The 15,609-nt window shown below is 43.6% G+C and overlaps 1 protein-coding gene across 1 annotated transcript in view; it reads left to right on the top strand.

The window, feature by feature from the left end:
- The window catches only part of zfyve28 (zinc finger, FYVE domain containing 28), a 294,791-nt gene extending 279,680 nt beyond the window's left edge, over positions 1 to 15,111 (top strand). Inside the window, exons 13-14 of the mRNA XM_068029222.1 lie at positions 7,912 to 8,015; positions 11,022 to 15,111. Coding sequence (XP_067885323.1) covers positions 7,912 to 8,015; positions 11,022 to 11,153 — 236 coding nt within the window. The 3' untranslated portion in view covers positions 11,154 to 15,111. The remainder of the gene's footprint in view (positions 1 to 7,911; positions 8,016 to 11,021) is intronic.
- Positions 15,112 to 15,609: the final 498 nt, after the last annotated feature.

The raw sequence follows: 15,609 nt of genomic DNA, 5'->3' as shown, positions 1-15,609 counted from the left end.
CAGTCAGGTTGTGAGGTAGCATGAACTCTTTGGGGAATTTAAGTCAAAGTTGAAGTTCTGTGCCCAGATTCCGTAATCAGGTACCTGAGTCTATAGTATCCCAAGGTGCTGTTGATGATTGACTAGTAGTCTGATTCACTCATGGAATGTGGAAAGGTAGGATTCAAATTCTTCTTGCTCAATTTAAATTACATCTCCAGATAAGCCAGTGCTCTAACTGACTGAGCAAGCATTGAGAAACTTACTGGTGTTCTGTGCTGGTGGGCTGAACAGTTGTAGCTGAGAACTTGCAGGAGTGTCTGTGGTGTCAGACCACCGAATTACAGAATTATTACAGCACAGAAGGAGGTCATTTGGCCCACTGTGTCTGCACCAGCTCTCTGAATGAGCAATTCATCTAGTGCCATTCCCCCGCCTTCTCCCCGTAACCCTGCACATTCTTCCTTTTTAGGTAACAGTCTAATTCTCTTTTGAATGCCTCTATTGAACCTGCCTGTAGCACACTCTGAGGCAATGCATTCCAGACCTTAATCACTCTCTGCATGAAAGTTTTTCCTCATGTCACTTTTGTTTCTTTTGCCAATTACTTTTAATCTGTGCCCTCTAATTCTCAATCCTTTCACAAGTGGGAACAGTTTCTCTCTATCTATTCTGTCCAGATCCCACATGATTTTGAATACCTCTATCAAAGCTCTCAGCATTCTCTTCTCCAAGGAAAGCAGTCCCAACTTCTCCAATCTATCTTCATAACTGAAATTCCTCATCCCTGGAACCATTTTTGTGAATCTTTTCTCTAATGCTTTCACATCTTTCCTAAAGTACTCCAGCTGAGGCCAAACTAGTGTCTTGTACAAGTTCAACATAACCTCCTTGCTCTTGTACTCTATGCCACTATTATTAAACCCTAGGATACTGCATGCTTCATTAACCGCGCTCTCACCTTCAGTGACTTATGTGTGTATACACCCAGGGTCGCTCCGCTCTTACATTCCCTTTAGAGTTGTACCCTTTATTCTATATTGTTTCTCCATGTTCTTCCTACCAAAATGAATCACTTCACATTTCTCCGCATTGAACTTCATGTGCCACTTGTCCGCCCATTCCACCAACTTGTCTATGCCCTTTTGAAGCTCTACACAATTCACCTCACAGTTCGCAATTCTTCCAAGTTTCATATCATACACAGATTTTGAAATTATGCCCTGTACACCAAGGTCTAGGTCATTAATAAATTTAAGGACGAGCAAGGGTCCCAATACTAATCTCTAATCCTTAGCACTGCTAAACTATGCATACGCTCTTGAAACTTGGATAAGTGGGGTGCCTTCCTATTAGGGAAATTGTACTGTAAGACAAACAAAAACTCTACCTGCAGGACAAAAAGTGCTGGGAATACTGAGCAGTATCTGTGGCAAAAGAAATAGAGTTAATGAAAGGTCATTGACCTGAAACATCAGAACTGGCTAAAGTTAGAAAGTTAGGTTTTGAGCTAGGGCGGTGGGGGCGGGGGGGTGGTAAAAAAAAAAACAAAAGAGAAGGTCTGTGATCGGGTGGAAGACAGGAGAGATTAAATGATAGAAGTGTTCGTTATGCTGGGCCAAAGGGAATAGTGATGGGTTAAGAAAAGAAACCAAGAAACAAAAGATATTCCTAGAGCAAGTGTGCTGCAAAAAGAAGGAAAATAAATTAAACGTGCAGAGAATAGGAAACAGAATGAGGCCAGTTTGAAATTTTTAAACATCAATGTTGAGTTCCTAATGAAAAGATGACACTGCAGTCTGCCAAGACAAGAGAGGTCGGCGTGAGAGCAAGGTGGAAAATTGAAATGACAGGCAACCAGTCGCGTGGGGTCTTACTTGCAGACTGAATGGAGGTGTTCCGCAAAGCAGCCACCCAATTTGCGTTTGGTTTCCCCAGTGTAGAGCAGACCCCATTGTGAGCAGCGAATACAGTATGCTAAATTGAAAGAAGTGCATGTATATGGCAGTTTAACTTAGGAGGAGTGTTTTAGGCCTTGGATGGTGAGGAGAGAGGTCAAAGGGGAGGAAGTGTTGTGGGTGATTGAGGAGTGGACCAAGGTGTCACGGAAGGAACAGTCCCTTTAAAATGCTGAAAGGGGAGGGAAGGAGAAGATGTGTTTAGTGGTGGTGACTGAAATGGTGGAGGATGATCCGTTGGGCCGTGTCCACCACAGCTGGGGAGAATCCTCGGTTGAGGAACAAGGAAGGCATATCAGAAGCACTGGTGTGAAAGGTTTCATCATCAGAACAGATGCAATGGAGACGAAGAAACTGGGAGAATGGAATGGAGTCCTTACAGGAAGCAGGGTGTGAAGGAAGTATAGTTGGGTAGCTGAGAATGTCAGTTAGTTGATCGCCAATATCCAGAAAATGAGAGACAGAGAAGTCAAGGAAAGGAAGGGAAGAGTCTGAGATGGACCATGTGAAGGTCAGAGAATGGTGGAAATTGGAATCAAAGTGGATAAAATTTTCCATTTCGGGTTGAGAGCAGGAAGTGTCACCCGTACTGTCATCAATGTACTGGAAAAAGAGGTGAGGGAGGAGCTTCGAGTCAGACTGGAACAAGGTATGTTCCACATATCCACTAAAAGACAGGCATAGCTAGAACCCGACCTGTAATGGATTGGTTTGGAGTCTTTTTTTAAATAATTAAATAGACTTTCCATGACCTCATTATAGCCTTGGCTGAAGCTTGGGCAAAAGAGCTGAACTCGAGGTGAGGAGAGTGATTGCCCTTGATATCAAGGCAGCGTTTGACTCAGTGTGGCATCAAGAAGCCTTCGCCAAATTGAAGTCAGTGGGAATCAGGGGGAAAGCTCTCCATTGGGTGGAGACATACCTAGCACAAAGGAAGATGGTTGTGGTTGTGGCAGGCCAATCATCTCAGCCCCAGAACATTGCTGCAGGAGTTCCTCAGGGTAGTGTCCTAGGCCCAACCATCTTCAGCTGCTTTATCAATGACCTTCCCTCCATTAAAAGGTGAGAAGTGGGAATGTTTGCTGATTGTACATTGTTCACCATTCGCAACTGCTCAGACACTTAAGCAGTCCATGTCGATGTGCAGAAAGACCCGGACAACATTCAGGCTTGGGTTGATAAATGGCAAGAAACATTCGTGCTACACAAGTGCTAGGCAATGACCATCTCCAACAAGAGAGAATCTAAACATCTCCCCTTGACATTCAGCGGCATGACTGTCGCTGAATCACCCACCATCAACATCCTGGGGGTTACCATTGATCAGAAACGGAACTGGAGTAGCCACAAAAATACTGTGGCTACATGAGGAGGTCAGAGGCTGGGAATTCTGTGGTACACCTTCTGACTCCCCAAAGCTTGCCCACAAGGTACTAGTCAGGAGTGTGATGGAATACTCTCCGCTTGCCTGGATGAGTGCGGCCCCAACAACACTCAGGAAACTCAACGCCATTCAGCACAAAGCAGCCTGCTTGATCACTCCATCTACCACCTTAAACATTCACTCCCTCCACCACTGATGCACAGTGGCAGCAGTGTGTATGATATATAAGTTGCACTGCAGTAACTCACTACGCCTCCTTGGACAGCACCTTCTAAACCCGCGACCTCTTCCTTAGAAGGACAAGGGCAGCAGACGCCTGGGAACACCACCATCTGCAAGTTGCCCTCCAAGCCACACACCATCCTGGCTTGGAAATATGTCGCCATTCCTTCACTGTCGTTGGGTCAAAATCCTGGAACTACCTTCGTAACAGCACAGTGAGTGTACCCCCACGAGATTCAAGCGGTTCAAGAAGGCAGCTCGCCACCACGTTCTCCAGGGTAAAGGCCTGGTACACGACTCAAACCCAATCCGACGGGACCCGACAGCGCATGTCGGGTTAGGGTCGGGTAGGGCCCCTTTTCCGGGCCTGGCTATAGGGCTCAGCTCGGGTCGGGCCAGGTCCGGGTCGGGCTGGACACACAGGGTAAGTGCTCTACAGGTAAGTATTAAAAATAAAAAAACTTAACTGAGCTGTGAGTCCAGGATGAAACTGAGTCTGCTCAGTGAGCGAGTGACGTCACTATGACATCATCACGCATGCACTGCAGCTTCGCGGAGCTTCCCAGTCGGAAGGTAAGTGAAGGGGTGGGGCTTGGGTCGGGTCGGACTCGGGCTGGGTCAGGCTCGGGTCCGCTGTGGATCAGTCAGGTTCGACTCGGGTTCTTTTTCCCGACCTGAGCAGGCCTTTACTCCAGGGCAATTAGGGATGAGCAGCAAATGGTGGCCTTGCCAGTGATGCCCACATCCCATGAAATAAATAAGAACAAGTCACATACAGACTAACCAGAGAATATTTTTTGTTGGTTTCTGCACAAAACACAAAGCACTTCTGGTTACTTGTGGCATGAGCCAAGATTGAAAGCACTAAAGGTCAATGTTAGCTGGACCTGAAACAATGTGTTTTGACCATCAGGTTCCACAGAGTATGTGTATGGCCTCTCTCTATCTCTGTCTCTCTTGGCACACGTGCACACTCTCTTAAGCAATCTCACTTGTGCATTCACACTCGCTCTCGAAAACACGCTCTCCCTCTTGCTTGCTTCATGTCTGTGTCTGTATGTCTCTCTCTCTCACACAATCTCTTAAACACTCTCTTTCTCGCCCACTTTATGGCTGTGTGTGCCTGTGTATCTCTGTCTGTTTGACTAGTGAGCTGGACAAAGGTTACCAGATATAAATCCAGATCAAGCAGCACTTAGAGCTGTCTGCCAAATGAACTACAAAGAATAACGCCAATTAATTCTGCATCTTTGGTTGCCTGGGACAGTGCATTGCAGATTTGCTCAACTCTGTATGTGAGGGAATGTTTTAATGGGTTTGCTTTTCACCAGCTTAGTTTAAATTTTAAGATTGTATCTCCTTGTCTTAGATTTCAACAACAACTACTTGCATTTAATTAGTGCCTGTACCATATTAAAACATCCCAAGGTGCTTGATAGGAGCATTATAAAACAAATCCAAGCCCCATATTGGGGTAGATGACCAAAAGCTTGGTCAAAAGAGAGAGATTTTTAAGGAGTCTTAAAGGAGGAAAACGAGGTAGAGGCACAGAGAGGGGTAGGGAAGGAATTCCAGAGCTTAGGCCCCAGGTGGCAGAAGGCATGGCCGTCAATGGTGGAGCTATTAAAATCTGAGATGCTCAAGAGGCTGAAATTGGAGAAGTGCAGATATCTCGGAGGGTTGTACGGCTGGAGGATTAGAAATAGGGAGGGACCAGGCCATGGAAGGGTTTGAAAACGAGGATGAGAATTTTAAAATTGAGGTGTTGTTTAACCAGGAGCCGCTGTAGGTTAGTGAGCACAGGGCTGATGGGTGAATGGCATTTGGTGTGAGTTAGGATACGGGCAGCAGAGTTTTAGGATGGCCTGAAGTTTACAGAGGGTAGAATATGGGAGGTTGGCCATGAGTGCATTAGAATAGTCAAACACGGAGGTGACAAAGGCACGAATGAGGGTTTCAGCAGCAGATGAACTGAGGCAGGGTAGAGATGTTATAGAGTTGGAAATAGGTGATCTTTATAACACCAATACTGTGAAAAGTCTGTTTCAGCCTCAGACTGTTGCCACAGAGAGGGATGGAGCCGGTGGCTAGGGAGCGGAGTTTGTGGCAGGGAACGAAGACGATGGCTTCATTCTTCCAAATATTTATTTGGAGGAAATTTCTGCACATCCGGTACTCTATCAGATAAGCAGTCTGACAAGTTTGAAACAGTGGATGGGTTGAAAGAGGTGATGGTGTCAGCATACATGTGGAAAGTGACATTGTATTTTTGGATAATGTCACCGAGAGGCAGTATGTAGGTGAGAAAGGGCCACTCAGCTCCTGACCTCATTACAGCCTTGGTTCAAACATGGACAAAAGAGCTGAACTCAAGAGGTGAGGTGAGAGTGACTACCCTTGACATCAAGGCAGCATTTGACCGAGTATGGCATCAAGGAGCCCTAGCAAAACTGAGGACAATGGGAATCGGGTGGGAAAACGCTCCACTGGTTGGAGTCATACCTAGCGCAAAGGAAGATGGTTGTGGTTGTTGGAGGTCAATCATCTGAGCTCCAGTACATTGCTGCAGGAGTTTCTCAGGGTGGTTTCCTAGGCCCAACCATCTTCAGCTGCTTCATCATGACCTTCCTTCAATCATAAGGTCAGAAGTGGGGATGTTCGCTGATGATTGTACAATGTTCAGTATGATTGTACGATGTTCAGTACCATTCGCAACTCCTCAGATACTGAAGCAGTCCAAGTCCATATGCAGCAATACCTGGACAACATTTGTGCCACACAAGTGCGAGGCATTGAGCATCAGAATCTAACCATCTCCACTTGACATTCAACGGCATTACCGATGCTGAATCCCCCACTATCAACATCCTCGGGGTTACCGGAAACTGAAGTGGACCAGCCGCAAAAATACCGTGGCTACAAGAACAGGTCAGAAGCTGGAAATTCTACAGCGAGTAACCCACCTCCTGACTCCCGAAAGCCTGTCCACCATCTACAAGGCACAAGTCAAGACTGTGATGGAATACTCTCCACTTGCCTGGATGAGTGCGACTCTAACGACACTCAGGAAGCTCGACATCATCCAGAACAAAGTAGCCTGCTTGATTGGCACCCCATCCGTCACCTTAAACATTCACTCCCTCCAACACCAACACACAGTGACAGCAGTGTGTTACATATACAAGATGCACTGCAGCAACTCACCAAGGCTCCTTCGACAGCACCTTCCAAACCCGCGACCTCTACCACCTAGAAGCACAAGGGCAGCGGAGGCAGGGGAACACCACCACCTGCAAGTTCCCCTCCAAGATGCACATCATCCTGACTTGGGACTATATCACCGTTCCTTCGTTGTCGCTGGGTCAAAATCCTGGAACTCCCTTCCTAACAGCACTGTAGATATGCCTGAACCAGATGGACGACAGTGGTCCAGGAAGGCAGCTCACCACCACCTTCTCAAGGGCAGTTGGGGATGGGTATCAAATGTGGCCTTGCCAGTGATGCCCACATCCCATGAAATGAGTAAAGAAAAAAACTGCATTCGAAACCTTTACTCCAGGCATATTTTCACTTTTTGAAACTGAGTATAATCTTGCCGCAGACTGTCAAGTTTGCAATTTAGAGCAGACCCAGCTCTTGATTACTCATTTGCTTTTCAAACTCTGCAGGTATCTGTGAGATAAGGAGGTATTGAAGTGACTACCAAAGAAGAAGAAAAGCATCAGAGGAATTCTGTTCAGTATATAGTACTCTTTTTTCCACTAACACAACAAACATACTCTCATGCTTTCCTCCTTTAACTGTGAAGTGACATGGCATGTACTGTTAATTTGGATATTGAGATATTCCAAAGGAATTCATATTGAGTGATGTCGCACCTGATGAATAATTTTATTTTATTTAGAGGTACAGCACTGAAACAGGCCCTCCGGCCCACCGAGTCTGTGCCGACCAAGAACCATCCATTTATACTAACCCTACAGTAATCCCGTATTCCCTACCACCTACCTACACTAGGGGCAATTTACAATGGCCAATTTACCTATCACCTGCAAGTCTTCGGCGGTGGGAGGAAACCGGAGCACCCGGCGAAAACCCACGCAGACACAGGGAGAACTTGCAAACTCCACACAGGCAGTACCCAGAATTGAACCCGGGTCCCTGGAGCTGTGAGGCTGCAGTGCTAACCACTGCGCCACTGTGCCGCCCTTATTATAAAATTAGATTATGATTTAGTTATGTTGTATTTATAACCATTTAGTTTGTTCTAATAAGTCATGTTGAGGGAGGAATTGTTGACTTTGGTTCCATGATTGGATGAAGGAATACCTGTTGCTGAGGGACTTTCCTCTTTCCTGTTTGTGATAGATCCTCCAGAATGGGTACCAGATGAAGTCTGCAGCTGCTGTACCGCATGCAAGGCACCGTTCACTGTGATCCGAAGAAAGCATCATTGCAGAAGCTGTGGAAAGGTAATTGATTAAGGGCTAGACTCCATGGAAATGTTTGAATGAAATGGATTTCAGCCCCAAAGTAAATAGTATACCTTCTATGGAATCCATAAAAAGAATATTCCAGTTTCACTGGATCTATGTTCAGGTCCTTATCCCTGGCAGTGATGCTGATTGGAGTTGAGAGCTAGCTGATTGTCATGACACAAGGCTTAGCTGCACATTACAGTATCAATTCGTTATGGTACTGATCCAACAACCCTGAGGGTAAAAGAGTTCAATTCCCATCATGGTAAGGTGTGAAACTGATTTGAATAAATGTGGTAATTTTGGGGATAGTACCAGAAATTAGACCATTAATGACGCCCAATTGTTCTCAAAGCCCAAGTGATTGACTAATGTCCTTTATGGAAGGGAATCTAGCACACTGCCCTGTCAGGCTTACATGTGGCTCCAGTGCTACACTATATGATTGACTCGTGATGTCCTCAGGGCATCCAGGTGTGGGCACTAAATACTCCTTTGCCACTGTCGACCACGTTGAAAAAAACTTTTTTTTAATTGGCTGAGTGAAGAGATCGTAGTTTGGTCAGTGTGGAAGGAGGGAGTAGATGGTGGTTTCCTTTGGTCAATGTTAACATCTCAAATATAGTGGGATGAATTTAGTGAATATGCTAAAATAAAATGGCAGTGCAGAAGATGATCTTGCTTAAGGTAGACAAATACCTAGGAACTGATGGCTTCCAACCCAGTCTATTAAAAGTAATGAGTGGGGAAGTTACAGATGCGTTAATCATAAATGTAGAAAGCTTTCTAGATTCGGGAATTGTACCTTTCAATTGGAAGATTACAAATGAGCGATGCGCCATCTAACTACAGACCTGTCAGTTTAACATCAGTTATGGGGAGACTACTCCAATCTATCATCAGGGACAAAGTGACTGAGCACTTGGACGAGCAGGAGCAGATCATGGTTTTGTGATGGATAGGCCATATTTGTCTAATCTAGTTGATCGAAGAGGTTATTAGTATGGTGGGTAGGAGGTCGTCTTTCGATGTTGTCTATATTGACTTTCAGAAGGCATTTGATAAAGTGAATGGGAAATTGTGTGGTTATCATCCACTTTGGACCTGAGAAAAATAAATAAGAGTATTTTCTTAATGGTGGGAGATTAGGATTGTGGTGTCGCCAAGGGAGTTGGGTGCCAGGTACACACATCACTGAAAGTGGACAGGTACAAAAAGTAATCAAAAAGGCTAGTGGAATGTTGACCTTTATGTCAAGTGAGTTAGAATACAAAGGGGTTTAATAGGGTAGATGTAAGGATACTTCCTCTGCTTGAGGGAATCCAAAACAAGCAGTTCTCACCTTTATAATGAGATCTAGGCAGTTTAGTAGTGAAGATGGGAAGCACTTTTGCAATACAAATAGGAGTGGAAATGTGGAATTAACTCCCCCGAAATTGATAGATTTTTGTTAAGTAAAGTTTATTAAAGGATATGGAGCAAAGGCAGCTAAATAGTGTGAGAAGTGCAGATCAGCTATGCTCCAGTTGAATGATGGAACAGGCATGAGGGACTGAATGGCCTACCGTAATGTTTGTTGAAGGTATGTGTATATGTATAGGCACAGTTCACTGTTACATAAATTAGTTCAGAACACCTGTAATTAACGAGCAATTAAATGGCAACGCCATAAAATAGTTCTGGAAGAAATGAGCATAGGAAATCTTCCTCAAATGTCATCGTCAATCCAGAAAAGCTCTTCCAACTTTATAGTCTGAACTGTGTCTTGGTGGAGTGTCAGGAGCCCTACTCATTACAAATCCGGGGAGGAAGGAAGAGCAGATGTTGTCTCGCCCTCTTAATGGCTTCCATCTTTGGAAAATTATTTCATTATGTTTCTCACTGGTTGAACCTCTTCGCTTTTAAATGTAAAACATGTTGGCATATGTGCTTGTTTCTTTCCTCACACTATAAACTGTCCCTCTCTATGGGTAGGTCACCTGATTCCATGTTTCTGTGGATGTTCATTGTTGATGTAACCAGTAAGGAATGACCAAAAGCAATACTTAATTCCTTGTTTTGGTCGCTTATTTTGCGGGAGTAGCTCACTTCTGTTTAACAGTAGGCTGTACCATCTGGAAAGCTGCAAGCTACCAACTTGATGGTAGATTTGTATATCTCAAAGAGATGGTCTCTGTATCAGACAAATGTCAGGATAGTTTTCCCATCTTTGTGTGCGGAGACAGATTTTGATTAATTTGTTGGCCTTTCACTCCAACACTCCTCATGTATCAGTACTGCATAATCAGTCCAACTTCTTTAACCACTCCTTTCCATTCTGTACTAGCTACAATTTCTCTCACATAGGCAATGTACTTGGGTAGCAGATGTCTGGCAGCGCCTCTACCGTACTGGCAATCCTTGCAAATTGCAACTACTGAAACAAGGAGGTTGGGGGGACCGTAGCTTGCTACTAGAACTTTGATGAATTTTTAATGTCCGTTCTTCTGAGTGCCTTGAACTAAAACATTGCATTTGTGATCTTCTGTGATGAAAGTTTATTGTATGATTTATGGAAGGGGATATGTGTTGCAATAGAATGAAAATTTTGTTTAAAAAAAAAAAAACAGCAAATGTGGCTCTGGAATGGACTGTGATAAGATGGTCACTAATAAATCCAATAATGAATTCAGGAGAAACTTCCTTACCCGGAGAGTGGTTAGAAGGTGGAACTTGTTACCACAAGGAGAAGTTGAGGCAAACAGCACAGATGCATTTAAGAGCAAGCTAGTTAGGAAGAAAGGAATAGAAGGATATGCTGGTAGGCGGCTTGTGTGGAGCATAAACACTGTCGTAGACCATTTGGGCCAAATGGCCTGATTATATGCTGTAAATTCTGTCTATGAGCTGTTCATTTATGTGCGTGTTTTCATTTTAAAATGTTGCGGGGAGTCTCCAAAACTTGGCTGTTAACCTATCGTTTCTACATGTATGAAGTTTAAATGCCTTTTCATTTAACAGATCTTCTGCTCACGTTGCTCTTCTCATTCTGCTCCCTTACCTCGATACGGCCAGATGAAACCAGTCCGGGTCTGCACACACTGCTACATGTTCCATGTGACACCCTTCTACAGTGACAAAGCTAGCATCTGATAACTGCTGAGTGAGCTGCCTGGTCTGGCATGCATGGACTAGTTCAACGTGGTCGCAACTGATGATGGATGCCACCAGTTAGATGTGTTGGCGTTGTTTATTTTTAATTGGAATGGAAATTTGGATAAGCCTTTCTTATAGCCAATGAGGTAGATCTGTGAGAGAAGCTTTAACTCCAAGTAGAAATTTTTGTACTGACCTTTTTAAATGCATTTTGATAATGAGCTGCTAAAAGGAAGTACTGAGCTTCCATAGCTGTTCTGCTATGGTATGGTCTTCCACAAATTTGGAGCTTAAAAATATCCTGAACTGAAGGAGGCACTATGGGCATGGTGGGGGGGGGAAAGAGACAGCTTTCTGGAGGGCTTGGGATACAAGACCTCCTTATGTTCCTATTCCTGATGACGGTTCATGTAGTGGTAATGTTCATCTATTCGCAACAGAAATTTTCCAGACCTCTGTTGGAGATCAGGGGAGATTCTTTGGAAATTCTATCTGTACTACTTAAGCAAAGTTAATGCCATCGTCTATTGAGCAGCAACAATGCCACTATTGATGTTGCTTTCAGCAGAAACCTCCCACTTTGAATGTTAAGTGACAAGATCTATAGAGTTTTTTTTTGACATTTTGACATTCCTGTTACATTTTACGGTCGATTTTAGATCTCTCACTTTTGAGGAGCAAGTGATTGCACTGCCTTCTGTATGTAGGTGTGACGAAATGATGCAGCATGGCAGAACACTGCAGAGTTCTCGATCTCAACTGCGCTATTGAGGAAATGTTGAGCAGACAGCAGACACCACCTCACTGGTGGAGAGATCAGAGAGTGGGTGGATCCTGATAAGCCAATGTTTCTAGGACCTGGGGCATGTTGTCAAACAGAAGCTGCTGCACACACATTGAGAACAGGAGAACAAAAGCTGTCACTGTAATTTGAGGTTAGAATTGATGTTGGATAGCTACTTGTGTGTGGCTGTAGTATTTAAATGGATAACTAATACTCACTGTTCCGATGTACAATTAATGGTTAACTTGGCATCACCTGGAACCTTTGACTAGTTCCAAAATATAAAGGTTTTACTTCCTTGGGCAAAAGGTAGTTAAATCATTCATGAGACCCATACTGCGAGAGTGGCTGAGTGCTAATGAGCCTAAACTCAGCAATCAAAGCTGTGGCCACCACATGTGGACAAGCTGCCTTTACCAGTTAAAAATTAAGGTTCCTCTCCCCACACAGATGGGGAGGCACAGTGGCACAGTGGTTAGCACCGCAGCCTCACAGCTCCAGCAACCCGGGTTCAGTTCTGGGTACTGCATGTGCGGAGTTTGCATGTTCTCCCTGTGACTGCGTGGGTTTCCGCTGGGTGCTCTGGTTTCCTCCCACAGCCAAAGACTTGCTGGTTGATAGGTAAATTGGCCATTGTAAATTGCCCCCAATATAGGAGGTGGCAGGAGAATTGAGGGAAGGTGGGGATGTGGTAGGGAATGTGGGATTAATGTAGGATTAGTATAAATGGGTGGTTGATGATCAGCACAGAGTCGGTGGGCTGAAGGGCCTGATTCAGTGCTGTATCTCTCTATGACACCCAAAACATTCTCCCCATTTCACCCTGAAGATATTTGCTCTTGGTCAGGTTTTTGATCTGGTAATTCACCCAAGTAACCACTCTTCGTTTGTAAGCCGATGCCATGTGTGTTATCTGGCTTTTGATTATGGATGGCATCATGACTGCTGGCCATAAACTTTGAAAGAGGAGGTTCCTCTTCCTCCTCCTCACCCCAAGCTCTACAGCATCCTTGCTGTTGTTGCTACTGCAGCCATAAACAGCTCATTCAGCATAAGAACATTAGAAATATGAGCAGAAGTAGACCATACGGCCCATTGAGCCTGCTCTGCCATTCAGTATGTTCATGGCTGATTTTGGGCTTCAATTCAACTTTCCTGCCCGCTCCCCCTATCCCTTGATTCCCTGCAAAACCAAAAATCTATCTATCCCAGCCTTAAATGTATTCAATGATGGAGCATCCACAACCCTCTGAGGTAGAGAATTCCAAAGATTCATAACCCTTTGAATGAAGAAATTTCTCCTCATCTCAGTCCTGAATGATTGACCTGTGATTGATCCCGAGACTGTGTCCCCGTGTTCTAGATTCTCAGCTTCTACCCTATCAAGCCCTTTCAAAATCTTGTCTCAATTAGATCACTTCTCATTCTTCTAAACTCCAGCATAAGCCCCAGAACGTTGCCATCCATAGCTCAGCACTACACTGGGCAGTGCCTTTGCCTATTAAGCCATTAATGAGCCCATCATCTGGGTATTAGTTCAGTCCAGTTCCATATAATAAACATCTAATTAACCAACTTCTATCTAATTTTATTTTTTGTAAGTAATTTCTATTAGAAAAATAAGCAAAGTACTTGATAGGAAACTGATGTTGACTTAAGAACAACCAAAGAATCTTGTAGAAACTAATTACAATACAGCAAAATAATTGATCAGTTTACAAGTTGTGACTGAGATCACAACATGATTCCAGCAATTGCAGGCGAAAATAATTTGAATGGGGGGCTGACATCTGCAGTGTTGTTGGAAGTTAATGATGGTATTAAGAGAGAGTGCCAGAAAAATGGTTCGTATTTAGTGCAATATAGTCATTGTATCCTAAAATCTTAATTGCGGTAGAGGATTTTAATCTCTAAAAAAAATCTAACTCCTTTCTTAAATATGTTTGTAAGAAACAAATAGTTTTCAGATGCAGTTTCCACAGAACAGCTAAAGTAATGAGACTTATCACCACATGATAACCTTGGGAAGAAGGGAATATGATGACAACTTTCCTCCCCTCCACTTTGAAAACAAAAGCCTTGAGTATATTATCCCAAAGTAAATGTTAACACATTTCCAACCTTTCTATGTTTGCACGCTAACTGTAGGCAATGTAAAAGCACTTGTACTTCAGAGTGCAGGACATTCTGTTGGCAGTATTGTGTGGTTTAGCAATGGGAGTTCATCTGTGATGAAAGTTCATCGACCTGAAATGTTAATTCTGTTTCTCTCTCCACAGATGATGCCAAACCTCTGCTGAGTATTTCCAACACTTTGTTTTTTTTTTCACATCACTCATTTATTGTGTTTTAGCAGCGTAATTAACTTCATTCAAGTTTTGGTTATGTCTTCTCTATGAATTAAATATCATAATCATGTTGGATCTTCAAGGCCAGATGCTGCCGAACTTTCTGTAAAATCCCCTTAACTTGTTACTATAGATATCAATAACTGGCAGTGGATTTGCCTGCTGGCAGCTGACATACCTGTATTCAGGTAATCTCGTCAACTGTTTTCAGTCCATGGGAGAGCAGTGATGAATTTGGGAATAATGACAGCAAAGTATGGAACGTGTTATTACATTAATCACGTTCGAAATATTAAGCAACCCAACAGAATCTATCTCTGTTTCTGAATTCCAAAAGCACATCCCATGAAAACCCATGTTTGTAAACCCACTCGCTGCAAGTCAGTTTTCTTTAAACTAGTAAGACTGCTTCGCAGTGGGAAGTTTCTCCGGGAGTGGAGGTGGATTGATGGTTGCCAAGGAGTTGGGATGCATTACAGTGCTGTCTGATTATGGTCTGCAGTGGTTGCCATGGAAGCCGACTTCCAGTTCTGATAGTTTACAGCACTTGTAACAGTTTTGAAAACCCATTCCATGTCATAAAGATGTTCTTTCTCCTCCACCCCAGAGGCAGTCTTTGGCCATGTTTTTCAGATGGACCAAGTGGCCTTTTTCCCCAGTTCAGCACTACATCAGGATTGTGCTGTTAGTTATTTCAGTGCTAACTCAGATTTCTAACTGTGTCACTTAATTTTTCATATGTACAATGACTATATTTTCAAAGATCCCTTTCCTCCACCATCCAAGGGACTAACTTGGGTTTGATCACTGGGCTGATTTGTGGGGCGGGGGGCGGGGGGGGGGGGGGGTGGGGTGGGGTGGTATAAATTTTGACTAATTTAGGCCATTTCCAAATCACTGAATGTATTTGAATGGGGATGAAATACAGTAAGAGCAAAGAAGCACATCTAGGTAGGGTCTGTTGTCTCGCAAATGCTTTGCACAATCTAAGTAAAATTGAATATAATTAAATATAAATCTTGATTGTTGGTTGAACCTTTGAGCAGTCTGGAGCTGATTCTGTGTATCCGATAAGTTTTTAAATTTTAAACTATATCACTGAGGCAAGGAGAGTGTTAATTGTTGAATCTTCTCCCACTCGAGTTGTATTATGATGATGTCCCATGCAGCTCCACCTCCTGCATGAGTATGTACCTACGGTTTACAAAACACCAAGAATACATTCTTAAGTCCATTTGTTTTGCTGTGCTAAAAATATTTGAATTATCGGAATCTGAATCAAGTAACTGAATGAAGAGAAAATAATATTTATTTTGATTTT

The sequence above is a fragment of the Heterodontus francisci genome, chromosome 4, assembly GCF_036365525.1.
Source record: "Heterodontus francisci isolate sHetFra1 chromosome 4, sHetFra1.hap1, whole genome shotgun sequence".
In the NCBI taxonomy this organism is placed as follows: Eukaryota; Metazoa; Chordata; class Chondrichthyes; order Heterodontiformes; family Heterodontidae; genus Heterodontus; species Heterodontus francisci.
This window is presented reverse-complemented; position numbering and strand designations above follow the sequence as displayed.